Genomic DNA, 27,373 nt, shown 5'->3' on the forward strand with positions numbered 1-27,373 from the left:
CATTTAATGAAGGTTAAACGTTTAGCAGCTCATAGACAGTCCTTTTCACCACCGTCAGTCTTCAATCGTGGCCGGGAAGACTACCCTGCAGTGGAGCGATCTGAAAGCGAGGCATGAAACACTCATGGAACAGATGACGTTGATGGCATTGAGGAGGACGGTCTATGTGGACAGCTTTACCCCGGATGCTTCCATATTTAGATGTGCCTGTTTTAATCGTCAACCATGTGAGTTGCTGAACATTGAACCTTCATTAAATGTAATCATATTGCTACACTTAGAGGCGCCTCTCTTCTCTTTTATACTCAGTTGTGACATGACGCTACATGTATATCAAGACATCGCTTGGTTATCAAGTCAGGACTTTTAAAACAATTTTGCTTGTCTTGCAAAACGCTCTCAGACCAAGTTACTCTCAGTGCCGGTTCACACTACCGCGGCACGACTTCGGGGGCGACCGGTGAAGTCGCGTGCACCGCGACTTCGGCACAACTTGCACGGACTTCACATAATGGAAGTCAATGCAAGTCACTCCGATGTTGCCCCGAAGTAGTACAGGAACTATTTTCTAAGTCGGAGCGACTTGAGTCGCTCCTATTAGAACGGTTCCCGTAGCACTTCATGGACCGCGACTTGTCAGGATGATAAGTCGCCTGACAAGTCGCGGTAGTGTGAATGGGCACTTAATCCAAGGTTTTACTGTATTCTCAATGGAGACGGCTCAGATCTCCACTACGAGTCTCCTGAAGCTCAAAAAAGTTCTGGAGCTTCTTTTGTAGCTCAAATCGGGCAGATTTGAATGTTTATGACGCATTTTTATTCCCATAGAAGTGAATGGAAATGCGCGATTGCCGCAATTTTGTGTGCTTTCACGTGGTTTGTCATGCGTTTTTGCACAATTTTCTGCTCAAATACAAAGATGTAAAAAATTGTAATAAATACACAAATAACTAAATAAATAATATAGAAATAAAATAAATGAATAATATGTAATAATAAATAAATAATAATAAATAACCCCTAACCTTAAAAAATATATTAAATTAATTAATAATAATAAACATGTGCTGGAACTGGAGAGAGTCAAGAGAAGGGCAACAAAAATAATTAGGGGAATGGAGGGCATCGGCTATGAGGAAAGACTACAAGCACTGAACTTATTCTCTCTGGAGAAGAGACGATTGAGGGGGGGATATGATATCAATGTACAAATACTGTACTGGTGACCCTAGCATAAGGAACAAACTATTCAGAGAAAGGAAATACAATTAGACACGTGGCTACTCACTAAAACTAGAGGAAAAATGGTTTAACATTAAAATACGTAAGGGGTTCTTCACTGTCAGAGCAGTAAGGATGTGGAATTCTCTTCCACAAGCAGTGGTATCAGCAGGGAGCATCGATAATTTCAAAAAACTATTAGATGGGCACCTTAAAGACCACAACATACAGGGGTATACAATGTACAACCTACAGGGGTATACAATGTACAACATACAGGGGTATACAATGTACGGTTAACAGCAAACACACAAACATCATAGGTTGAACTGGATGGACTGATGTCTTTTTTCAACCTCACAAACTATGTTACTATATTAACACCCAAACCTGAAAAAAAGAAAAAAAAGAATAATAAAAATCATCATCATCATAATAATAATAGCAATAATAATAATAATAATAATAAGGTATTATTATTATTATTATTATTAATAATAATATTTATTTATTTATTTTGTTGTTAGGGTGTTTATTATTATTTTATCATTATTTTTTTTTTTTGAAGGGTTAGGTTTAGAGGTTAATTATTTATTTAATATTACATATTATGTATTTATTGTATTTGATTATTATATATTCATGATTTTTTTTATTTCTTTGTGTGTTTATTTTACATTTATTTATTAATGTATTATTATTATTTATATTATTATTATTATTATTATTATTATTATTATTATTATTATTAGTAGTAGTAGTAGTAGTAGTATTAACACCCTAACCCTAAAAAAAAAAAAAAAATAATATTAATAATAATAATACGAGAATAAATAAAATATTAACCCCTAATTCTAACCTTAATCTATGCCTTAGTGAAAAGACGTATACTATGTCATTAATCGATCGATTTTGCTACAAATTGATTGATTTAAGCAAATTGATTCCAACTGGTCTGGATGGAAAAAAAACTTACGATTGCAGGAAAGTAGATAATCCTATACGATCGATAAATGTACGATGCATTGAACACGCATTTCTATCTTCAGGTTGTATTTCTGATAAATTTATCGGTAATACGATCATCAATAAAATTGTTCTGTGTTTGGCCACCATTGGATTGGTTAATTGGATTGGTTAATATTCAGTTGTTGGAATCTCACATCGATCGGATAATAAAAAATCGAAGGATGTATGGCCACCATTAGATAATTATTGAAGTTTTATTCCTGTAAAATCATGTTTCCTGTAAGGGCCTGTGTACATTGTTGCGATATATTAATACAAGTTATATCGTACATAAGGCTCTATTCACACCTGATCAGGGGGAGAATCGCAGCAAATCCGCCCGCCATCAGGTGTGAATGGAGCCTTAATGTGCTTTGTGTTCAAAGTATGACTAAAATAATAACTTTTTATTTTGCAGTTTTGGATGGAGTGGAGAGGGATTAGAACCCCTGTCTGGTTTTTATTGCTGTCTGTGCCCCCATCAGGGAGATTCCCCCTCTCTCTCCTTGTGCAGGGTGACTGGTCTTGTCTCCACCCCCTCCTGTCGTTTTCTGCAGTAAGCCTGTAGTGGGTGGAGCATGCTGGCCCCTCCCACAGTTCGGCTCTCTCTCCTTGTGATGGGTGACTGGTCTTGTCTCCACCCCCTCCTGTTGTTTTCTGCAGGAAGCTTGTAGTGGGTGGAGCATGCTGGCCCCTCCCACAGTTCTGCTCTCTCTCCTTGTGCAGGATGACTGGTCTTGTCTCCACCCCCTCCTGTCGTTTTCTGCAGGAAGCCTGAAGTGGGTGGAGCATGCTGGCTCCTCCCACAGTTCTGCTCTCTCTCCTTGTGATGGGTGACTGGTCTTGTCTCCACCCCCTCCTGTCGTTTTCTGCAGGAAGCCTGTAGTGGGTGGAGCATGGTGGCCCCTCCCACAGTTCTGCTCTCTCTCCTTGTGTAGGGTGACTGGTCTGGTCTCTGCCCCCTCCTGTAGCTTTCCTACAGCCCTGCTCTCTGCACAGGCTATGATGATGTCACTCTATCTATATAAAGTAAAGGCAAAGGCATTCGGTGCACATAAAGTAGGTGAGTGCTGAAGAGTCACATTTCTCAACCAGTTTACAGTCACAACATCCTAAGAATGGAAAAAACTTCAATCCAAAATGTGAAAATGTAAATATTACTTATCAATGGGAAACCTGAGCCTGGGACAATGAACACAACCACCCTTTAGGTCTGAGGTCCCCCATTACATTAGAGCCCCCCTTTATGTCAGAGATTCCCCCATCACATCAGAGCCCCTTTCAGGTCTGAGGTCCCTCATCACACCAGAGCCCCCTTCGTGTCAGAGATCCCCCCATCACATCAGAGCCCCTTTCAGGTCTGAAGTCCCCCATCACACCAGAGCCCCCTTCGTGTCAGAGATCCCCCCATCACATCAGAGCCCCCCTTCATGTCAGAGATTCCCCCATCACATCAGAGCCCCCCTTCATGTCAGAGATTCCCCCATCACATCAGACCCCCTTCAGGTCAGAGGTCCCCCATCACATCAGAGCCACCCTTCAGGTCTAAGGTCCCCCATCACATCAGAGCCCCTCTTCAGGTCTGAGGTCCCACATCACATTAATACTCCCCCCCCTTTATGTCAGAGATTCCCCCATCACATCAGAGCCTCCCTTTCAGGTCAGAGGTCCCCCATCACATCAAAGCCCCCCTTCATGTCAGAGATTCCCCCATCACATCAGAGCTGCCTTCAGGTCAGATGTCCCCCATAACATCAGAGCCCCCCCCCCCTTCATGTCAGAGGTTCCCCCATCACATCAGAACCCCTTTCAGGTCAGAGGTCCCTCATAACATCAGAGCACCCCCCCCCCTCCATGGCAGAGATTCCCCCATCACATCAGCACCCCCTTCAGGTCAGAGGTCCCCCCCATTACATCAGCGCCTCCCTGTAGTTCAGAGATCCCCAACACATCAGAGTCCCCCTTTATGTCAGAGATTCCCCCATTACATCCTTGGGTCAGACGTCCCCCATCATATCAGCGTCCCGTTCAGGATTGGTCCCCCATCGCATCAGAGTCCCCCTTCATGTCAGAGATTCCCCCAATATATCCTCAGATCAGACGTCCCCCATTCAAGTCCTTACATCAAGGGGCCCCCAATCACATCAAAGCCCCCCTTCATGTTAGAAGTTTCCCGATCACATCAGATCTCCCCTGCACATAAGAGGTCTCCATCATGTCCGAGGTCCCCCCATCACATCAGAGTCCTCCCTATACATCAGGGTCCCCATTACCACAGAGTCCCTCATCACAGATCCTCTCATCCACCTCTGATCCGGGGCAAAATGGGTCATTCGCTCACAGCACCCCAGAGGAATCCAGAGGGCCCCCTGATTGAGGATGGGGGTGTCTGCAATGGATGGAATGGAGGGGACAATGTCCTGTAATGAGTAGAAGGTCTCCCTCCTGTAATGAGTAGAAGGACTCCCTCCTGTAATGAGTAGAAGGATCTCCCTCCTGTAATGAGTAGAAGGACTCCCTCCTGTAATGAGTAGAAGGATCTCCCTCCTGTAATGAGTAGAAGGTCTCCCTCCTGTAATGAGTAGAAGGTCTCCCTCCTGTAATGAGTAGAAGGTCTCCCTCCTGTAATGAGTAGAAGAAGGTCTCCCTCCTGTAATGAGTAGAAGGTCTCCCTCCTGTAATGAGTAGAAGAAGGTCTCCCTCTTGTAACGAGTAGAAGGTCTCCCTCCTGTAATGAGTAGAAGGTCTCCCTCCTGTAATGAGTAGAAGGTCTCCCTCCTGTAACGAGTAGAAGGTCTCCCTCCTGTAATGAGTAGAAGAAGGTCTCCCTCTTGTAACGAGTAGAAGGTCTCCCTCCTGTAATGAGTAGAAGGTCTCCCTCCTTTAATGAGTAGAAGGTCTCCCTCCTGTAATGAGTAGAAGGTCTCCCTCCTGTAATGAGTAGAAGAAGGTCTCCCTCCTGTAATGAGTAGAAGGTCTCCCTCCTGTAATGAGTAGAAGGTCTCCCTCCTGTAATGAGTAGAAGAAGGTCTCCCTCCTGTAATGAGTAGAAGGTCTCCCTCCTGTAATGAGTAGAAGAAGGTCTCCCTCTTGTAACGAGTAGAAGGTCTCCCTCCTGTAATGAGTAGAAGGTCTCCCTCCTGTAATGAGTAGAAGGTCTCCCTCCTGTAATGAGTAGAAGGTCTCCCTCCTGTAACGAGTAGAAGGTCTCCCTCCTGTAATGAGTAGAAGAAGGTCTCCCTCTTGTAACGAGTAGAAGGTCTCCCTCCTGTAATGAGTAGAAGGTCTCCCTCCTTTAATGAGTAGAAGGTCTCCCTCCTGTAATGAGTAGAAGGTCTCCCTCCTGTAATGAGTAGAAGAAGGTCTCCCTCCTGTAATGAGTAGAAGGTCTCCCTCCTGTAATGAGTAGAAGGTCTGCCTCCTGTAATGAGTAGAAGGACTCCCTCCTGTAATGAGTAGAAGGTCTCCCTCCTGTAATGAGTAGAAGGTCTCCCTCCTGTAATGAGTAGAAGGTCTCCCTCCTGTAATGAGTAGAAGGTCTGCTCCTGTAATGAGTAGAAGGTCTGCTCCTAATGATGACCATACAGGGTGCAATAAAACTGAACAAGCAACAAAACAATCAGTTTTGTCGGGGGAAAAATAAAAACACGATTGTACTTGGTCAATCGATGGCGTCTTCACAGCCCTTAAATATGGATCGATTGTAGGGCAGGAAACATAATCGATCGACCCTGTACAATCCTTTTTTTTTTTCAATATAATTGATCAACTTGGGTCAAATCAGTATCTGCTGCTCTTTGCTCAGCCATGCTGCTCGATCGATCATTTTGTCAAATCGAACATCGATTGTTCAGTTTTCACACATCGTGTATGGCCACCATCAGTCAAACTTCCGTATAAAGCATAAATGCATGTTATAGGATATATCACTAAAATCCTCTATAAAATTATCATAACATTTTCAAAGCTGAACTCCAATTACAGAAACTTTCATTTATTTCTCAATAGCCCCAAAGGATAGAAATCCCCTTCCTGTGCACCAAACACCTTTGCAAACCCAGATATTGCCTTGTAAATGTAGCAGTGACATTGTCACTGTGTTGTACATAGTCTGTGCAGAGAGCAGAGCTGTGGGTGGGGCCAAAAAGCTCCACCGACTACAGGCTGCCTGCAGAAAACTATGGGAAGGGGCGGAGACAAGACCAGTCACCCTGGACACGGAGAGGGGCAGAGCTGTGGGAGGGGCCCAGCAAGCTCCACCAACTACAGGCTGCCTGCAGAAAGCTACAGGAAGGGGCGGAGACAAGACCGGTCACCCTGCACAAGAAAAGAGAGTAACACTGTGGGAGGGGCCCATCAGGCTCCACCCACTACAGGCTGCCTACAGAGAACTACAGGAACGGGCGGAGACAAGACCAGTCTCCCTGCACAAGAAAAGAGAGTAACACTGTGGGAGGGGCGCATCAGGCTCCACCCACTACAGGCTGCCTACAGAGAACTACAGGAGGGGGCAGAGACAAGACCTGTTGATTTTATTTTGATACATTGTATGCAGTGGAAGCATCATTAGTGGTTGCAGCCTTTTCTTTATTTTTTTTTTAGTTTATTTTACTTTGCGCTGGTTTTGGTTGCGCTGATTTTTCACAGTTTGAGATTGGGAGACAAGACCGGTCACCCTGCACAAGGAGATACTGTGGGAGAGAGCTGTGGCAGGGGCCCAGCAGGCTCCACCCACTACAGGCTGCCTGCAGAAAATTATAGGAAGGGACCAGTCACCCTGCACAAGGAGAGAGAGCAGAGCTGTGGGAGGGGTCCAGCAGGCTCCACCCACTACAGGCTACCTGCACAAAACTACAGGAGTGGGCGGAGACTAGACCAGTCACCCTGCACAAGGAGAGAGAGCAGAGCTGTGGGAGGGGCCAGCATGCTCCACCCACTACAGGCTTCCTGCAGAAAACTGCAGGAGGGGGCGGAGACCAGACCAGTCACCCTGCACAAGGAGAGAGAGCAGAGCTGTGGTAGGGGCCCAGCAGGCTCCACCCACTACAGGCTGCCTGCAGAAAACTGCAGGAGGGGGCAGAGACAAGACCTGTTGATTTTATTTTGATACATTGTATGCAGTGGAAGCATCATTAGTGGTTGCAGCCTTTTCCTTTTTTTTTTTTTTTTTTTTACTTTATTTTATTTTGCGCTGATTTTTCACAGTTTGAGATTGGGAGACAAGACCGGTCACCCTGCACAAGGAGAGACTGTGGGAGAGAGCTGTGGCAGGGGCCCAGCAGGCTCCACCCACTACAGGCTGCCTGCAGAAAATTATAGGAAGGGGCCAGTCACCCTGCACAAGGAGAGAGAGCAGAGCTGCGGGAGGGGTCCAGCAGGCTCCACCCACTACAGGCTACCTGCAGAAAACTGCAGGAGTGGGCGGAGACTAGACCAGTCACCCTGCACAAGGAGAGAGAGCAGAGCTGTGGGAGGGGCCCAGCAGGCTCCACCCACTACAGGCTGCCTGCAGAAAACTGCAGGAGGGGGCGGAGACAAGACCTGTTGATCTTATTTTGATACATTGTATGCAGTGGAAGCATCATTAGTGGTTGCAGCCTTTTCCATTTTTTTTTTTTAGTTTATTTTATTTCAGTTGTTGGTTGCACTGATTTTTCACAGTTTGAGATTCAGAGACAAGACCAGTCACCCTGCACAAGGAGAGAGAGCAGAGCTGTGGGAGGGGCCCAGCAGGCTCCACCCCATACAGGCTTTCTGCAGAAAACTACAGGAAGGGGCGGAGACAAGACCAGTCACCCTGCACAAGGAGAGAGAGAGGAGCTGTAGGAAGGACCCAGCAGGCTCCACCTACTACAGGCTGCCTGCAGAAAGCTACAGAAAGGGGCAGAGACAAGACCAGTCACCCTGCACAAGGAGAACGAGAAGAGCTGTGGGAGGGACCCAGCAGGCTCCACCCACTACAGGCTGCCTACAGAGAACTACAGGAGAGGGCGGAGACAAGACCAGTCACCCTGCACAAGGAGAGAGAGCAGCAGTGAGCGGTCTTTATTACAGGAAGTCTCACACTGGATTACTGCACAGATATGGAGGAAATACACAAAGCTGACTGAGGGTCAGGAAGAACACATGATTGTATAGAGACAATATTGGCTTATATCAGAGTTCAGCTTTACACTTTACCATGTAACTGCCATTTTCAATCTTTCAATCAATCTGTAGCTTTCATGAAAGTAATTCCTGGTGATCCTGCCATGTTCAGACACTTCCTGTTATAGAGTGACAACAATTTTCACCCTCATCTCAATTGGTCTCCTGCGTTGTCACCCTGTCATATGGGCTTACAATAAATACTACAAATGGCGGTTTCAACACATGACACAGACCCGGTGCGCCCCGAGAAATGCCATGCAGCCATCGCTAAAGCGTAGACCCGAATCGGCCGCAGGAAATCTGAAGTGTTGAGATGCAAAAAGGATGAGAAAGGTTAAAACTGATTTTTATTTTAACAAAAAAAAAAAAGTGGCAGTTGTTTATAAGACATTTTTTTTTCCCTAGAAAACCAAATCCTCAATCAGATTTTTGACCTCCTAGAACGCTAATTCTTTGAATGGCGCTTTTCCTGGCCGTGTGTGAAGGTGATGAATTATGACGGTAATATTAATTTAGGATTTTGCAGAATAATCCTTTTATTGGCTGAACAATATTCTCCCAGCCAATCCCGGGCAGACAATAGAATATTTTGTAGGAGACAATCAATGTGAAGGTAGAGATAAGGCCGCAGACAATCCAAGTCCGAGCCCCAGGGAGCCATTGCCCTTAAGGCTGGAGAGATGGAAATGATTTGGACCACCGCAGGAGGGGACTTGTCTGCCATAGACGCCCACACTGCAATGCCCACACCTGCCACATAATCTCACGGGGTGGGGGGATGGGGGGATGCCAATCACTGTTCTGCTCTATAGACTGGGAACCAGTTCAAAAATCAAAATGGAGTGGGTTAGGCTTGCTTCCCATGAGGCTTTGCACCAGCTGAGGCCTTTCATTGTGGGGCAAGGAGACCGATCTAGGCAAGATGTCTGTGGCAGGATAATTTAACCGGTTGTGCCCATGTAAAGGGTATCTAAGGCCCCATTCACACCTGTGCGGTTTGATGCTCGAAGCTCCAAAACGCTGGAGGAGAGAAAAAAAAAATCAATTATTCCTAACGGAGACGGGTCACATTTCCACTACGAGTCTCCTGAAGCCAAACACCTGAAGCTCAAAAAAAGTTTTGGAGCTTCTTTATTAGCTTGATTTGGGCAGATTGGCAAGTTTTTGAACCTTTTTTTTCCCCCGTTTAAATGTGCGATTTGCACATTTTCGTTTGTTTTAGCGCATGTTTTTCTTCTCAAATGCAAAAAATAAATAAAAATAAATATTAATAAATAATAATATGAAGAAAAATAAAATAATAATAATAAATTAAAACAAACAAATCAACCCCTCACCCTAGTAATAAATAAATAAATATTAACCGAGGATGGCGGGGAGGACAGCAGGGGATCGCAGGGAAGGTGAGTAACATTCTGGGGTATTCCCGAGTGTGCCTCGGGGTTAATTTTCAGTACCAAAAGCGGTAACCCCAAGCCACACTCAGGATTACCCCAGAATGTTACTCACCTTCCCTGCGATCCCCCGCCGTCCTCCCCACCGTCCTCCCCACCATCCTCCCCGCCATCCTCCCCAGCGTCCTCACACTCTCTCCTCGCTCTGTGCATTTGCCGACGGTTCCACCCCCCCCCCTCCCTGCGAAAGCTGCGATGCAGGGGGGGGGGGTGGAACCGGCGGCAAATTCAAAAATGTAAATACGCCAAATGAGATGATAGAAAGCTGTGATCCTAACGGATTACACTGTATCATCCCATTTCACCACAGGATTTCACCTGGTGACTTTTCCAGTGCCCTGCCTGGGCTTTTCCAGTTCTTTGTGCCTGGAAAATAGAGAACGACCATGGCGTCCAAAAAGCATTCTTTTTGCGCAAAAGCGCTTTTAGACGAACTGGAAAACAGCGACAGGGAAGCGGAGTTACTTGAAGAACTGAGCGATAGCGATTGGTGGGAAAATTCATTATCAGGTACGGAAAGTGACGACAGAGACGATTCTGATGTCTCTTTCTGGCACATCGCTTGTAGAATTTGGGAAGAATATCAAATGATTCTTCAGAATTTCCAATGGAGCAATGTGCCAGAGGAAGTCAACGCCTGTGGTTGGGCTTCGACGTCACGCGTATAAGGGACAGAGCCTGCGTGCTGGAAGCTGTCTCTTCCTAGACACCGTTTATGCTGATTGCTATGCGCTTTGGAAGCGCCACCTTTGTGAGTACTATTCCTTTACTCAATAAAGCAGTTTACTGCAACCATACAGAGAGCACTAGATCTCTTCCTTTGTTCCCCCTTTATGTTTATCGGTGAGAATCCCTCTGGAGGTGATAGGCTATCCATAGCCTTTACTATCTGAAGGTCCTGGTGTATATACAACGCTGTGATTGACCCAGCAGTGGGTCTATAGTGGAGGTGAGTGACCAATTCACCTGGTGGTGGGATTGCACTAATCACGAAAGCACTAATTAAGTTTTGCACAAGATTCTTTTGGACACGTGGATTCACCGTTTATTTGATTGATTGTATGGACATTGGAACATGTATGGACACTGAATTTGAGCTTTATTACACTATGTGTGCACATGACTGGCGCAACACTACTTTTTGGTTTATTCATTATATGAAGTCCGTGCAAGTCACGGCGAAGTTGCGGTGCACGCGACTTCACAGGTCGCCCCCGAAGTCGTGCCGCTTCAGTGTGAATGCGGTCTAACTCTAACTCCTTACCCCAAGCCCTAACCCCTAACCAAAAAATAAATAATAAAATAAATAAATGAACCCCTAACACTAACCAAAAAATAAATAGACAAATAATAAAAATTAAATAGATAAATAAAGTAATTAATGCCTATCTCTAACCCTAACCCTAACTAAAAAAAAATATAATAATAATAAATAAAAGCGGAAACAAAAGCTAAAAAGCATATCAACAAGTGATGAAACTGATGACATATTATAAGTAAATTAACCCCTAACTCAAACTTTAACCCTAACAAAATAAATAATAATCATAAATAAATAATAAATTAATTAACCCCTAACCCTAACAAAAAAAAAAAACAAATAAATAGGTAAATAGTTAATTAAAAAATAATAATATTATTCAATAAATAATACATCAAATAAATTAACCCCTAACTCAAACCCTAAACAATAACCCTAAAAAAAATTATAAATAAATTAACCCCTAACCCTAAAAAAAAAGATTATTATTTATTAATTTAATATTAACCTATTTATATTATTTAATAAATAAATAATACATCCAATAAATAAACCCCTAACCCCTTACCACAAGCCCCTAACCCTTAATTCTAACCCATAACCCTAACCAAAAAATAAATAAATAAATAAATAATAAAATTAACCCCTAACACTTACCAAAAAAATAAATAAACAAATAATAATTAAATAGATTAATTAATTAATTAACCCCTATCTCTAACCCTAACTAAAATAAATAAATAATAATAAAAGCAGATAAAAAAAGCTAAAGAACATATCAACAAGTGATGAAACTGATAACATAATATAAGTAAATTAACCCCTAATTCAAACCTTTACCCTAACAAAATAAATAATAATGATAAATAAATAATAAATAAATAAACCCCTAAAATTTGCATTTTTTTTTTTTTTTTTTTTTTTTTTAGTTTAGGGAAGGGTTGAAATGCAATGCGGCAAAAAAATGATCTCTCTCTCCTGTTAGGACTGTCTGTAACAATGCCACCTATTCAGGTAAATGGATTGTGCCATAACCACCCCGCAAACATGTGCCATACATGGGGTTGCCAACTCAGTGGTGTGGGTAATACAGGCAGACAGGAGGCAACACAACGGCTTGTAAAACGCGATCCACCATCACTCTTCAGAGGGATACCGCTAGAGCAAACAAGTCTTTACAGCTTTCCTTCTATAGAAAGCAGCCACAGCCTTAGTAGAAAAGCCTGTCCTCTGCCAATATCTGTGGTCTCTTTGGAGAGGTTCAACCCGCACCCCCTGCTGAGTCAGACCTATAGCTGTGCAATGAGTAAAGCTCTGATTAGAGAGTTGTAGGTCTGACTCCACAGGAAGTGTGTTGGAAATCTGTAGAGAGACCTCTGCTTCCACTCAGAGAACAAGAGGCCATAATGACCGCCGTTTATTGAAACTGAATGAACCTCCATATAATGCACTATTCTGATGTATAATGATGGGTGGGAGTACGGTACAGGAGGCGGATTGAATAAAAAGCTCTATTTCCTGAGTTCTGCGCATAGAAATGCAGGCAGAGACATTTTCTGGCTTCAGATGAAGCTTAAATAGCAGTGAAAAGAGAAATAATGAGAAAGCCCAACCTGACGTTTACTTTGTTTTGTGTATCATAAACAATTGCCGTGTTTTCCTAATTTTATTTTTTTTTTCATCCTTTGTTGCTTCTCAGTGCAGCTGATCTCCTACAGCTTCCATTCAATTTAATCTATTCTCTTCTATTCTTTTATTTTCTATTTTATTCTGTTCTATTCTATAATGTTTTATTCTATTATTATCTATTTTTTATACTCTTTTCTATTATTTTATTTTCTATTCTATTCCTTTATTTTCTGTTATATTTTAGTATATTTTTTTAAATTTTCATTCTTTTCTTTTTTATTCCATTCTAATCTATTGTATTCCTTTATTTTCTATTCTATTTTATTTTATTCTTTTAATTTATATTCTATTTTGTTCTGTTTTACTCTATTCTGTTCTTTTCTATTATAGTCAATTATTTTCTATTCTGTTCTATTCTTTTATATTCTATTTCTTTATTTTCTATTATATTATATTTTATTTTATTTTATTTATTTATTTATTTTTTCCATTTTATTTTTTTAAATTAAATTCTGATCTTCTATTTTCCTTTATTGTTTATTCTATTTTATTCTATTCTTTTAATTTCTATTTTGTTTTGTTCTGTTTTTTTTATTCTTTTCTGTTATGCTCTAATATTTTCTATTCTGTTCGATTCTTTTATATTCTATTTCTTTATTTTCTTTTATATTTTATTTTAATTTTTTACTTTTCATTCTATTCTTTTTTATGCTATTCTAATCTATTAAATTCATTTATTTTCTAGTCTATTTTATTATATTCTTTTAAATTCTATTCTATTTTGTTCTGTTTTATCTATTCTTTTTCTATTATAGTCTATTATTTTGTGTTCTATTCTATTCTTTTATATTCTATTTTTTTATTTTCTATTATATTTTATTTTAATTTTTTACTTTTCATTCTTCTCTTTTTTATTCTATTCTAATCTATTAAATTCATTTATTTTCTATTCTATTTTATTCTATTCTTTTCATTTCTATTTTATTTTGTTCTGTTTTATCTATTCTTTTCTATTATAGTCTATTATTTTGTGTTCTATTCCATTCTTTTATACTCTATTTATTTATTTTCTATTATATTTTATTTTATAATTTTTATTTTTATTCTATTTTTTATTGTATTCTAATCTATTATATTCCTTTATTTTCTATTCTTTTTTATTTTATTCTTTTAATTTCTATTATATTTTGTTCTGTTTTATTGTATTCTAATCTATTATAGTCTATTAATTTCTATTCTGTTCTATTCTATTTCTTTTTCTATTATATTTTATTTTATTTTAATTGTTTTCTATTCTGTTCTGTTTTACTCTTTTCTAATCTATTCCTTTATTTTCTATTCTTTTTTTGTTTTCAAATTCACTTTAGAATTTTTTTTATCAAATCCAATTCGAATTCAGTTAGAATCCGATTCAAATTTGAATTTCAGACGATTTTTGAATCATTATTTTGGATTCTATTAAAGTCGTTACTATTGTAACTTGGAAATTCAGATACATCCAAATCTCCGAATAACAAAAAAAATTTGTCTGAATTTCTGTTTGGAACCAAATGAACCGCCCCCATTGTAAGCTCATGTGACAGGGTGACAACACCGGAGCACAGCTGGGAGACAGGGACAGAGCGTTGTCACCCTATAACAGGAAGTGCCAGAACTAGGACCTTTATAGCAGGATCACCAGGGACTATGTTAGGTCCTCACCTTTGTGTGTGAGGAATGTGCACAAAATCATGTTCTCTCCGGACACGCACAGAAAAGCGCTGCGCTAGCGATGCTCAGCGGTGCCATGATTTGTTAATGCCCCCCATGCACTATGCAGTTCGGTGCAGCACGTTTTTAGAAAAGGGGCAGGGGACTTATTTTCCGCGTTTCTTGCCCATTGAAATGAATGGACTGCCCTACATGCTATGAGCGGAAAACGCACGGGAATGCGCATGCGGTCACACCTGGAGACGTGAACTTTGCCTTACTGAAAAGTGCAGCAGATGGAAAAAAATTGGAGATATAATTCAGATAATCTTTCACAATGAAAACAATTTCTATAATAAAGCAGATAGCCTATTGGATACTGCAGTAGCTCATATCACGCCAATCAGCATCTTTCACTACCCTGACTGCACTGTTTCCATTTTTTTTTTTTATTATATTGTAGCCATTAATTTGTTTCTTTGTTATTTCCTTGGTAGAAATGGGGGATTAGAAATTGAAGCGGCGGATAATAAAGTCATCTCCAGCGTTGCTCTGGAGGCTGAAGATGGAGACTCGAGAAGACAATCCATTTATTACATCATCAACAACGCCCCGACCTACGGAGAGCTGAAGAAGAAGGTTTGTCCGTGTTTCCTTCCCGTCCAATCAGAATGTTAGGATTCTAATGCTGAACTCCAGCCAGACGGAAAAGACACAAAGGAGCGCAACTTTGTATTTATTTACCACTTACTGAGCGTCCCATAGCAGATTTACTGCTAGAGGGCGGCCCTCCTGTGCAGAATCACGTGTGTGTGTATATATATATATATTAGAAAAAACATTTAAAAATCAAAATTTTTTAACATTTTAGGACAATTTGTTTTCTGCTACATATTTTTGGTAAAAAAAAAAATTGCAAAAAGCGTATTTTGATTGGTTTGCACAAAAGTTATCGGGTCTATTAACTACGGGAAAGAGTTATGTCATTTTTATTGTTTTTACCAGTAATGGCGGCGATCTGCAATTTTTAGTGGGACTGCGACATTGCGGCGGACAGATCGGACCCCTAACTGACATTTTTGACACTTTTGGGGGGACCAGTGACATTACTACAGTAATCAGTGCTATAAATATGCACTGTTACTGTACTAATGCCATTGGCAGGGAAGTGGTTAACAGAGTGGGTGATCAATGGGTTAAATGTGAGCCTAGGGGAGTGATTCTAACTGTGGGGGGGGGGGCTTGTGAAATGATCATAGAGACTTGTGTTCCTATATAGAAGGGTCACATGGGCTCTGTGATCATTTCAGAGAGAAGAATGGTCAGCTGTATTTACAACAGCCGACCGTCCTTCTCTCTCAGCGGGGAGCGATCGCAGGTGGCAGACGGCAATCAGAGCCGCCGGCCCCGTGCACCGGAGTCCCCGCTGCCGATAGGGGCAGGAGCGTGCCGCTGGCGGCGCACGCTCGCCCCCTAGCTGCAGGTGCGTGACCAATGTACAGTTACGTCAGTTCGCGCAGGAGGGGCTGCCTGCTGCAGTAAATCTGCGGCGGGCGGTCCGGAACCGGTTAAAGTGATGTTATGCTGATGAGGCTGCACTGATGGGCACTGATGAAGCTGCATTGATAAGGCGGCACTGATGGGCACTGGTGAGGCTGCACTGATGGGCACTGATGAAGCTGCACTAATAAGGCGGCACTGATATACTGCACTAATGGGCACTAATATGCAGCACTGATGGGCACTGATGGTCAGTGCCCTGATTATCAGAGTAAATGTCCCCTGTAACTGGAAAGACGGTTATCTCCTTTCCTTTGACACTGACAGCGCTGAAGAAAGGAAACGCTGATAACCTGCAATTATTTACATGTTATCAGCTATGATTGGACACAGCTGATAGTGCCTACGTCATCGGCTCTTTACCCTGATTGGTGATGCCCTGTGTCCTGCCCTGTGTCCCCGAGGGACACCGCTGACCACCAATCGTCGCGCTGAATGCCCTCGCGACCGCATGTGCACCGCAACAAGGGAACAACCTCATATGACGTCCACCCAGAGGGTCGAAAGGCCCACCCAGCCGTCATTCTGCCATAGGCCAGGCGGGAACTGGCTAAAAACGTTCAGTGTGCATGAGGCCTCAAAACTGTGTGCGCAGCGGCAACAAACTTTGGTACTCTACATTTTGCAAAGTGGATGATTTAAAAGTCCCTACATGTCATCAGTTTAGAGTTACCAATAAATTATGGCCTAAGAATTATTGCTCTCTGGCGTGAGTGGCGTAATGGAACATGTGTTGCGCAATTACCAATTTCGTATGTAGTCGCCCCCAATACGTTTTTTACGTTTCTGTATGTGTGGGCAGGACGGGCTCAACATTATTTTTGGAGGGAGGGTTAAGTGCCAAAGTGCAACTTTAATTTTTTATTATTAATATAATAATAACATTATTATTATTGATACTATTATTATTATTTTGGATTTATATAGCGCCAACAGTTTACACAGGGCTTTACAATATAACAGGGTTAGGAGCAGTGGCGGCCCGTCCATTGGGGGCGCAGGGGCGCCGCCCCCCTATCCATGCGTCCGGCCCCCTAATCTACATTCAGGGCACCGGATGCGTGGATTCCAATAGGGGATTTTTTTTTTTTTTAAAGCACCTGTTTAGAGCCAGAGGCTCTAATAGGCTTCAAAAAAGGGTGGGCTCGGGGCGAAGAGCAATGTGCCCTGAGCCCACCTACTTGTATGACAATAGTGAATGAATATTCGCTATTATCACACTGACTCTCCTCCCAGCCAGTCAGGAAGCGGGTCATGAGACCTCTTTCCTGATTGGCTAAAATGAGAAGTGATTTTACTGGCCATTGGCCAGGAAGAGGGAGGGGACGTACGGCCGGAGGAGACTCACAGCCGCTCAGGGAAGGAGCAGGTAAGGATGCCGGCCGTCCGTCCATCAGGGGGTGGTAGATTTGATTGCAAGCCGTCCCGCCGGGGGGGGGGGGGTTGGTTTTGACGCCCCCCCAAAATTTATATTCACCAGCCGCCACTGGTTGGGAGGGTCTTTATTTTTCTTGAATAGGGGACCAAAAGCCCAATATGTAATAGAATTTTGCTAAGACAGGCTCTCTTTAATGGGACATCAGGGGTCTATTAGAGCCCTGATGTTTCACCTCGCTTCCACTGAAGCTAACAAAATACAGATCTTGCATTATTATTTTCTTCCCTAGCCACAGCAGCCATGGAATGTGACAGCCCATAGCTTCTGTGTTCATTCTAGCTAAAGGAGATCAGCAAATGGTTGCTTGCTGGTCTCCCTCCCTTCTACCCAGCATCACCAGGTTGGAGGTCCTCTCAGGAGAGGGGGGAATGTGCACTAATAGGGGTCTGTGGAAGAGATCAGGTGGCTGTAAAGATTAAATGTAAGTACCTGAATTTGATATTAGCCTCTTGCAGTCCCTGTACAGCAGGGCTTAGACTGGGAAAGGGGAAGCAGCACAAGGAACCAATCATTGCATTGCAATGTTCATGTGTTTAACAAGCAATTTGCCAGATATCTATTCAACCTTGCAGATTTCCATTTAACTATTAAATACTTAGAATTTAGGTGAATAGCCCAAGATTGTTTACTGTAAAAATTCAGACTCTGTGTTGCCCATTGTGTCCATTCAAAGTTTATTTTAATTGTTGTAACCTTTTCTAGAACAATCTGACTACATAATGCTCCAGGCAAACCACTAAATCCACAGAGGAAATACAAGTATGGGATCTGTTTAGCTGCCAAAGGAATTGTGTTTCCTGACAGAGGTTCTAACCCCTCCCCCAGTTTATCCGAAAAATTATTTTTTGGCATAAATAACTTGAACTCTCCCCCATTTCTCTAGGCGGGCCCACTGTGGGTCACCCTGTATGCAGGAATGAACTTTACGCAGGAAGACGTTGACCTGAATCATATCTGGTATTTTCACACCACAATCCTCGGCTGCAAAGGACACGACAGTTTCCGGTTTTACCTAACAGACGGAGAAAACAGCTCACCTCCCGAGACCTTCTACATCACAGTCCTTAACCTGGGGAAAGGTAGGATTGTTTTCTTTTTTTTTTCACCAGCCTTTCTCAACCTATCTCAACCTGATTCTGTGGAATCAAAGGGATCCTTGGGCAATGACCAATTTTAGACCCTCAGATAGGTAACCACTGAAATTAATGAGCTTTTAAGCTATCTGTAAGGGAAGCATTCATCTCACTGACCCCCAATGTAAGGAAGATTCTCCCCATTGACCACCAATGTAAGGAGCATTCTTCCCACTGACCACCAATGTAAGGAGCATTCTTCCCATTGACCACCAATGTAAGGTGCATTCTTCCCACTCACCACCAGGGTAATGGGGCCTTTCTCCCACCAAGATTAACCGTGAAATGGGCTTCCACTGACCGCCTATATAAGAGATCCTGTCCCAGCTGACCACCAATGTAAGGAGCATTCTTCCCACTGATCACCAATGTAAGGAGCATTCTTCCCACTGACCCCCAATGTAAGGAGCATTCTTCCCACTGACCCCCAAAGTAAGGAGCATTCTTCCCACTGTCAACCAATGTAAGGGGCATTCTTTCCACTAACCACCAATATAAGGAGCATTATTTCCACTGACCACCAATGAGGGGAGCATTCTTCCCACTGACCCCCAAAGTAAGGAGAATTCTTCCCACTGACCAGTGACCACCAATGTAAGGATCATTCTTCCCACTGACCATCAATGTAAGGTGCATTCTTCCCACTAGGGTAATGGGGCCCTTCTCCCACCATAATTACCTGTGTAAGGGGCTCCCACTGACCACCTATCTAATCTGTCTCCACTTGAAATCTATGTAAGGGAGCATTTAACTCACCACCAAAATAATGACACATAACCATCAACATAAGCAGGTGTTTCTTCACTGACCACCAACCACAGCCATTTCCACCATCTGCATTTCATTTCTGCCCATGAGTTTTGTTTCATCTCATTATTATCAATAAAAACAGTTTGTAATAAAAAGCAGCATTGAATATCAAATAAGCTAAGAACGGGACATTCAGGATTCATTTAAATGTTTCTTTGTTTCAACCTAATGTTCAATGGTGTAGATACAGTGCCTTGCGAAAGTATTAGGCCCCCTTGAACTTTGCGACCTTTTGCCACATTTCAGGCTTCAAACATAAAGATATAAAACTGTAATTTTTTGTGAAGAATCAACAACAAGTAAGACACAATCAGGAAGTAGAACGAAATTTATTGGATATTTCAAACTTTGTTAACAAATAAAAAACTGAAAAATTGGGCATGCAAAATTATTCAGCCCCTTTACTTTCAGTGCAGCAAACTCTCTCCAGAAGTTCAGTGAGGATCTCTGAATGATCCAATGTTGACCTAAATGACTAATGATGATAAATAGAATCCACCTGTGTGTAATCAAGACTCCGTATAAATGCACCTGCACTGTGATAGTCTCAGAGGTCCGTTTAAAGCGCAGAGAGCATCATGAAGAACAAGGAACACACCAGGCAGGTCCGAGATACTGTTGTGGAGAAGTATAAAGAAGGATTTGGATACAAAAAGATTTCCCAAGCTTTAAACATCCCAAGGAGCACTGTGCAAGCGATAATATTGAAATGGAAGGAGTATCAGACCACTGCAAATCTACGAAGACCTGGCCGACCCTCTAAACTTTCAGCTCATACAAGGAGAAGACTGATCAGAGATGCAGCCAAGAGGCCCATGATCACTCTGGATGAACTGCAGAGATCTACAGCTGAGGTGGGAGACTCTGTCCATAGGACAACAATCAGTCGTATACTGCACAAATCTGCCCTTTATGGAAGAGTGGCAAGAAGAAAGCCATTTCTTAAAGATATCCATAAAAAGTGTTGTTTAAAGTTGTCCACAAGCCACCTGGGAGACACCAAACATGTGGAAGAAGGTGCTCTGGTCAGATGAAACCAAAATCGAACTTTTTGGCAACAATGCAAAACATTATGTTTGGCGTAAAAGCAACACAGCTCATCACCCTGAACACACCATCCCCACTGTCAAACATGGTGGTGGCAGCATCATGGTTTGGGCCTGCTTTTCTTCAGCAGGGACAGGGAAGATGGTTAAAATTGATGGGAAGATGGATGGAGCCAAATACAGGACCATTCTGGAAGAAAACCTGATGGAGTCTGCAAAAGACCTGAGACTGGGATGGAGATTTGTCTTCCAACAAGACAATGATCCAAAACATAAAGCAAAATCTACAATGGAATGGTTCACAAATAAACATATCCAGGTGTTAGAATGGCCAAGTCAAAGTCCAGACCTGAATCCAATCGAGAATCTGTGGAAAGAACTGAAAACTGCTGTTCACAAACGCTCTCCATCTGACCTCGCTGAGCTCGAGCTGTTTTGCAAGGAGTAATGGGCAAAAATTTCAGTCTCTCGATGTGTAAAACTGATAGAGACATACCCCAAGCGACTTACAGCTGTAATCGCAGCAAAAGGTGGCGCTACAAGCATTAACTTAAGGGGGCTGAATAATTTTGCACGCCCAATTTTTCAGTTTTTTATTTGTTAAAAAAGTTTGAAATATCCAATAAATTTTTCGTTCCACTTCATGATTGTGTCCCACTTGTTGTTGATTCTTCACAAAAAATTACAGTTTTATATCTTTATGTTTGAAGCCTGAAATGTGGCAAAAGTTTGAAAAGTTCAAGGGGGCCGAATACTTTCGCAAGGCACTGCATAGTAATTATTATTAGGGCTTCCCTGAGACCTGACAGTTGAGGGTTCCATTGGTTGAGAGAGGCTGTTCTACTGTATTCAGTAATCAAAGAATACTAAAATGATTCATTATGTGCAAAAAAAAAAAAAAAAAATCTAATGACTTTAAAAAGCTTAAAAAAAAAAAAAAAAAGTAAAAAACGTGGCAAACATAAATGGACAATGTTGCCATTATTCACATACAAGAATCTAGAAACAATGTTTACAAGGCTGCTGATAATCAACTGTCTGTTTCTGATTCCAATGGGCCATCTGCAGACGTGTTCTCGTCATGGTGACCAGTCAGTCTGTCCAACCTTTTTAACGATCACACGCCGTTTTCCCACGTGTGGCATTGCCGTTATCCCTGATGCCTATACATTTGCTGTTTATTCTCCAAAGTAAAAAAAAAAAAAGAATCCAAGTGGAAAATAGCAATGTTTTGCACCATTTATCCTCTGAGTGCTTTTAATTGATCATTTTGTTAGCTGAAAATTTTCTTTTTTTTTTTTTTTTTTGTGTTTTTTTTTTTTTTTTTGCTCATTAAAAAATTATACAAAAATATATTTTATATCATACTCATTTAATACTATTTTTAAAAATGTATCTTATTTATTTACTTATTCATTATATGTATCAATGTGGATTATATCAAGCCTGCAGTTTACAGTTTTAATATTTCAAGAAAAATATTAATATTTAAAAATATTTATTCATATAGAAAAATTATTGAATATGTAAAAGAAAAATATTATTTTTAATATACAAAATGATCCAGTGATTCGTTATAAGTTGGATGAAGAACAAAAAGGAATTTTTAAAAACTTTGTATCTATGAATCATTTTGATATCTGAGTGGGATACTATAGATTCACTTCTACCATATAGGGCAGGGGTCTCCAAATTTTCAGTATTAGGGCCACATCGTACAATACATCAAGGCCCCCTTTAAATTCTCTTTTACATCAGAGTCCCCAAAAGAAGTCCCCTTTACAGCAGAATGCTTATCAGAGCTCTCCTGTACATCCAAGTCCCCATCAGAGTCCCTCTTACATCAGGGTACCCATCAGAGTCCTTTCTTACAGCAAGGTCCCCATCAGAATCACCCCTAACATCAAAGGTCCCCATCATAGCCCCCCTTTGATCAGGGTGCCCATCTGAATCCTTCTTACATCAGAGTCCCCATCAACATCCCCCTTACATCAGGGTCCCCATCAGAAGTAGCCCCTTTACATCAGAGTTCCACCTTATGTCAGAGTCCCTATCTGAATCCCTCTTATATCAGGGTCCCCATCACAGTCCCCTCTTACATCAGGGTCCCCATCTAAATCATTCTTACATCAGGGTCCCTATCTGAATCCCCTTTACACCAGTATCTCCATTAGGGTGCCCCTTACATCAGGGTACACATCAGCGTCCCTCCTTACATCAAGGTCCCCATCTAAATCCCCCTTACATCAGGGTCCCATTTTAAATCCCCCTTACATCAGGGGCCTCATCATAGTCCCTCTTACATCAGGCTCCTCCACAGAGTCCCTCCTTACATCAGGGTCTCCATGTAAAGCACCCTTACATAAGGGTCCCTATCTGAATCCCCCTTACATCAGAATCCCCATTAGGGTCCCCCTTACATCCAGGTTCCCATCTGAATCCCCATTACATCAGGGTCCCAATCGAAATCCCACTTATATCAGGGCTCTCATCATAGTCCCTCTTACATCAGGCTCCCCCAAAGTGTCCCCCCTTATACCAAGGTTCCTGTCAGAGTCCCCCCTTAAATCGGGGTCCCTTTCTGATTCCCCCTTACATCAAAGTCCCCATCTGAATCCCCTTTACATCAGAATCACCATTAGGGACCCCCTTACATCAGGGCAACCATCAGAGTCCCTTACTCCTTACATCAAGGCCCCCATCAGAATTCCCCTTACATCAGAGGTCTCTATTATAGCCCCTTTAGATCGGGGTCCCCATCAGAGTCCCCCCTTACATCAGGTTCCCCGTCAGAGTCCCCCCTTACATCAGGTTCCCCGTCAGAGTCCCCCCTTACATCAGGGTCCCCATATGAATCTCCCTTACATCATAATCCCAACTTATATCAGAGTGTCCATCTGAATCCCTCTTACTTTAGAGGTCCCCATCATATCCCCTTTACATCAGGGTACCCATCAGAGTCCCCCCCTTACATCAGGGTCCCCATCAGAGTCTCACCTTATATCAAGGTCCCCATCTGAATCCCCCTTACATCAGGACCCTCATCATAGTCCCTCTTACATCAGGGTCCCCCACAGAGTCCCCTCTTATATCAAAGTTCCTGTCAGAGCCCCCCCTTAAATCAGGGTCCCCTTCTGATTCCCCCTTACATCACGGTGCCAATCTGAATCCCCTTAACATCAGAATCCCCATTAGGGACCCCCTTACATCAGGGTACCAATTAGAGTCCCCCCTTTACATCAAGGCCCCATCAGAATTCCCCTTACTTTAGAGGTCTCGATCATAGCCCCTTTACATCTGGGTCCCCATCAGAGTCCCCCCCCCCCCCTTACATCAGGTTCCCCGTCAGAATCCCCCCTTACATCAGGGTCCCCATATGAATCCCCTTTACATCAGAACCCCATCTTATATCAGAGTCTCTATCTGAATCCCCCTTACATCAGAGGTCCCCATCATATCCCCTTTACATCAGGGTACCCATCAGAGTCCCCCCTTACATCAAGGTCCCCATCAGATATCCCCTTACATCAGAGGTCCCCATCATATCCCCTTTTCATCAGGGTACCCATTAGAGTCCCCTCTTACATCAGTGTCCCCATCATATCCCCTTACATCAGAGGTCCCCATCATAGCCCCCTTACATCACAGGGCCCTGATCAGAGTCTACCCTTACAGAGTCTGGGTGCAGGTTGGGGGGGGGGGGGGATTGAAGTGGAGAGCATAAACTAGCCTCTGCCAACCTGAATCCTCATTGAGGATACATCACTGACCCTGCCTGCATGCCAGATAATATCTTGTCATATCTCATCGTAAAAGATCTATTTTATTTTATTTTACATTTTATTTATTTTGATATTTTACCAATAGTAGGGTATTATATTGTGTTTGCTTGAATTAAATATAACGTATTTCTCCTGAAAATATGAGTTTGGTAATCATTTGCAACAGCCAACATTTTATTTTTCTTCTCCAGGGTCCCTGCTTTCAGAAAATATCTAATTGTTTTGTGGTTTGGTTTAATTTCCAAAAAAAGATGCTGATTTGAACATATATGGGAATATCAAAAAAGTAAATAAAAATTATTACTGTATTAGCGTTACTATGCGTTGCGTTAATGCGCATTGCCGTAACACACCAGCAAAAAGATCTATTTCATTTTATTTTATTTATTTTGATATTTTACCAATAGTATGGTATTTTAGCATGTATGGGAAAATCAAAAAAGTAAATAAAAATTATTACTGTATTAGGGTTACCATGCATTGCATTAATGCGCATTGCCGCAACACACCAGCTTAAAAGATCTATTTTATTTTATTTTATATTTAGTTTTATTTTATTTATTTTGATATTTTACCAGTAGTATGGTATTATATTGTGTTTACTTGAATTAAATATAGCGTATTTCTCCTGAAAATATGAGTTTGATAATCATTTGCAACAGCCAACATTTTTTTTTTTCTTCTCCAGGGTCACTGCTTTCAGAAAATATCTAATTGTTTTGTGGTTTAGGTTAATTTCCAGCAAAAGATGCAGATTTTAGCATGTATGGGAAAATCAAAAAAGTAAATAAAAATTATTACTGTATTAGGGTTACCATGCGTTGCGTTAATGCGCATTGCCGTAACACACCCGCAAAAAGATCTATTTTATTTCATTTTATTTTATTTATTTTGATATTTTACCAATAGTATGGTATTTTAACATGTATGGGAAAATCAAAAAAGTAAATAAAAATTATTACTGTATTAGGGTTACCATGCGTTGCATTAATGTGCATTGCCGCAACACACCAGCTTAAAAGATCTATTTTATTTTATTTAATATTATTTATTTTATTTTATTTATTTTTATATTTTACCAGTAGTATGGTATTTTATTGTGTTTACTTGAATTAAATATAGCGTATTTGCCCTGAAAATATGAGTTTGATAATCATTTGCAACAGCCAACATTTTTTTTTTCTTCTCCAGGGTCACTGCTTTCAGAAAATATATAATTGTTTTGTGGTTTAGGTTAATTTCCAGCAAAAGATGCAGATTTTAGCATGTATGGGAAAATCAAAAAAGTAAATAAAAATTATTACTGTATTAGGGTTACCATGCGTTGCGTTAATGCGCATTGCCGTAACACACCCGCAAAAAGATCTATTTTATTTCATTTTATTTTATTTATTTTGATATTTTACCAATAGTATGGTATTTTAACATGTATGGGAAAATCAAAAAAGTAAATAAAAATTATTACTGTATTAGGGTTACCATGCGTTGCATTAATGCGCATTGCCGCAACACACCAGCGTAAAAGATATTTTATTTTATTTAATATTATTTATTTTATTTTATTTATTTTGATATTTTACCAATAGTAGGGTATTATATTGTGTTTGTTTGAATTAAATATAGCGTATTTCTCCTGAAAAAATAAGTTTGATAATCATTTGCAACAGCCAACATTTTTTATATTCTCCAGGGTCCCTGCTTTCAAAAAATATATAATTGTTTTGTGGTTTCATTTAATTTCCAGCAAAAGATGCAGGTTTTAACATGTATGGGAAAATCAAAAAAGTAAATAAAAATGATTACTGTATCCTTTACGTTCACATGTCGGCATAGCGATCACGGGCAGAATCACCGCGATTCTGCCCGCGATCCGGAAATCATTGCAAATCGTGGGACGCCTGTGCGTTGCCCGTGATTTGCAATGGCACTCCAAACGCTGTGCGATGTTGCCGTGATTTCCGCCTGCCGAATCGCGGTAACATCACGCAAACAAAATTGCGGGACACATGGCGCCACAAAGAAGCTCTTGTACCTTTTTTTGGGCGTCATGCGTCCCGCGATTTTTTTTGCGCGATTCGGCAGGCGGAAATCACGGCAACATCGCACAGCGTTTGGGGTGCTATTGCAAATCACGGGCAACGCACAGGCGTCCCGCGATTTGCAATGATTTCCGGATCGCGGGCAGAATCGCGGTGATTCTGCCCGCGATCGCTACGCCGACATGTGAACGTAGCCTTAGCGTTACCATGCGTTGCGTTAATGCCCATTGCCGTAACACACCAGCAAAAGCTCTATTTTATTTCATTTTTTTTTTATTTATTTTGATATTTTACCAATAGTAGGGTATTATATTGTGTTTACTTGAATTAAATAAAGCGCATTTGTTCTGAAAATATGAGTTTGATAATCTTTTGCAACAGCCAACATTTTTTTTTCTTCTCCAGGGTCCCTGCTTTCAGAAAATATCTAATTGTTTTGTGGTTTAGGTTAATTTCCAGCAAAAGATGCTGATTTTAACATAAGGGAATATCAAGTAAATAAAAATTATTACTGTATTAGCGTTACCATGCGTTGCATTAATGCGCATTGTCGTAACACGCCATTGTAAAAGATCTATATTATTTTATATTATTTTATTTTATTTATTTTGATATTTTACCATGCGTTGCGTTAATGCGCATTGCCGCAACACACCAGCGTAAAAGATCTATTTTATTTTATATTATTTTATTTTATTTATTTTGATATTTTACCATGCGTTGCGTTAATGCGCATTGCCGCAACACACCAGCGTAAAAGATCTATTTTATTTTATATTATTTTATTTTATTTATTTTGATATTTTACCATGCGTTGCGTTAATGCGCATTGCCGTAACACACCAGCGTAAAAGATCTACGCTTCAATAAAATGAATATCAAAGCAATTTACGTAGACTGTATGCTTTGCAAGAAAATAGGAATACTGCAAATATGATTAGCTTTGTATGACAGGTAGACTGCCAAGATAGTCGGGTACACAAGACCGAAACAAACCAACAAAGTGCGGGTGAGTATGTGCGGCAAGCGTTCGATGTCTGTGCAAACACGCCAAGAGCTGGTGATTTATTGAACGTGTGCTTATGGAAGGATGCTGCCAGTAAGAGATTGGCACAGGAGAGGCCAGACACTGCTAATTCCCAGAGGGTGGGGG

General features: G+C 41.3%; 1 protein-coding gene across 1 annotated transcript in view; it reads left to right on the forward strand.

Annotated features, from left to right (window-relative positions):
- LOC309561068 (FRAS1-related extracellular matrix protein 1-like) overlaps positions 1-27,373 on the forward strand; it is a 289,377-nt gene that overhangs the window by 145,786 nt on the left and 116,218 nt on the right. The window contains 2 exon segments of the mRNA XM_082264797.1: positions 14,910-15,051; positions 18,294-18,489. Of these exon segments, the coding sequence (XP_082120923.1) occupies positions 14,910-15,051; positions 18,294-18,489 (338 nt within the window).

The sequence above is a fragment of the Pelophylax lessonae genome (genome assembly GCF_965119305.1).
Source record: "Pelophylax lessonae genome assembly, chromosome: 8".
Classification (NCBI taxonomy): Eukaryota; Metazoa; Chordata; class Amphibia; order Anura; family Ranidae; genus Pelophylax; species Pelophylax lessonae.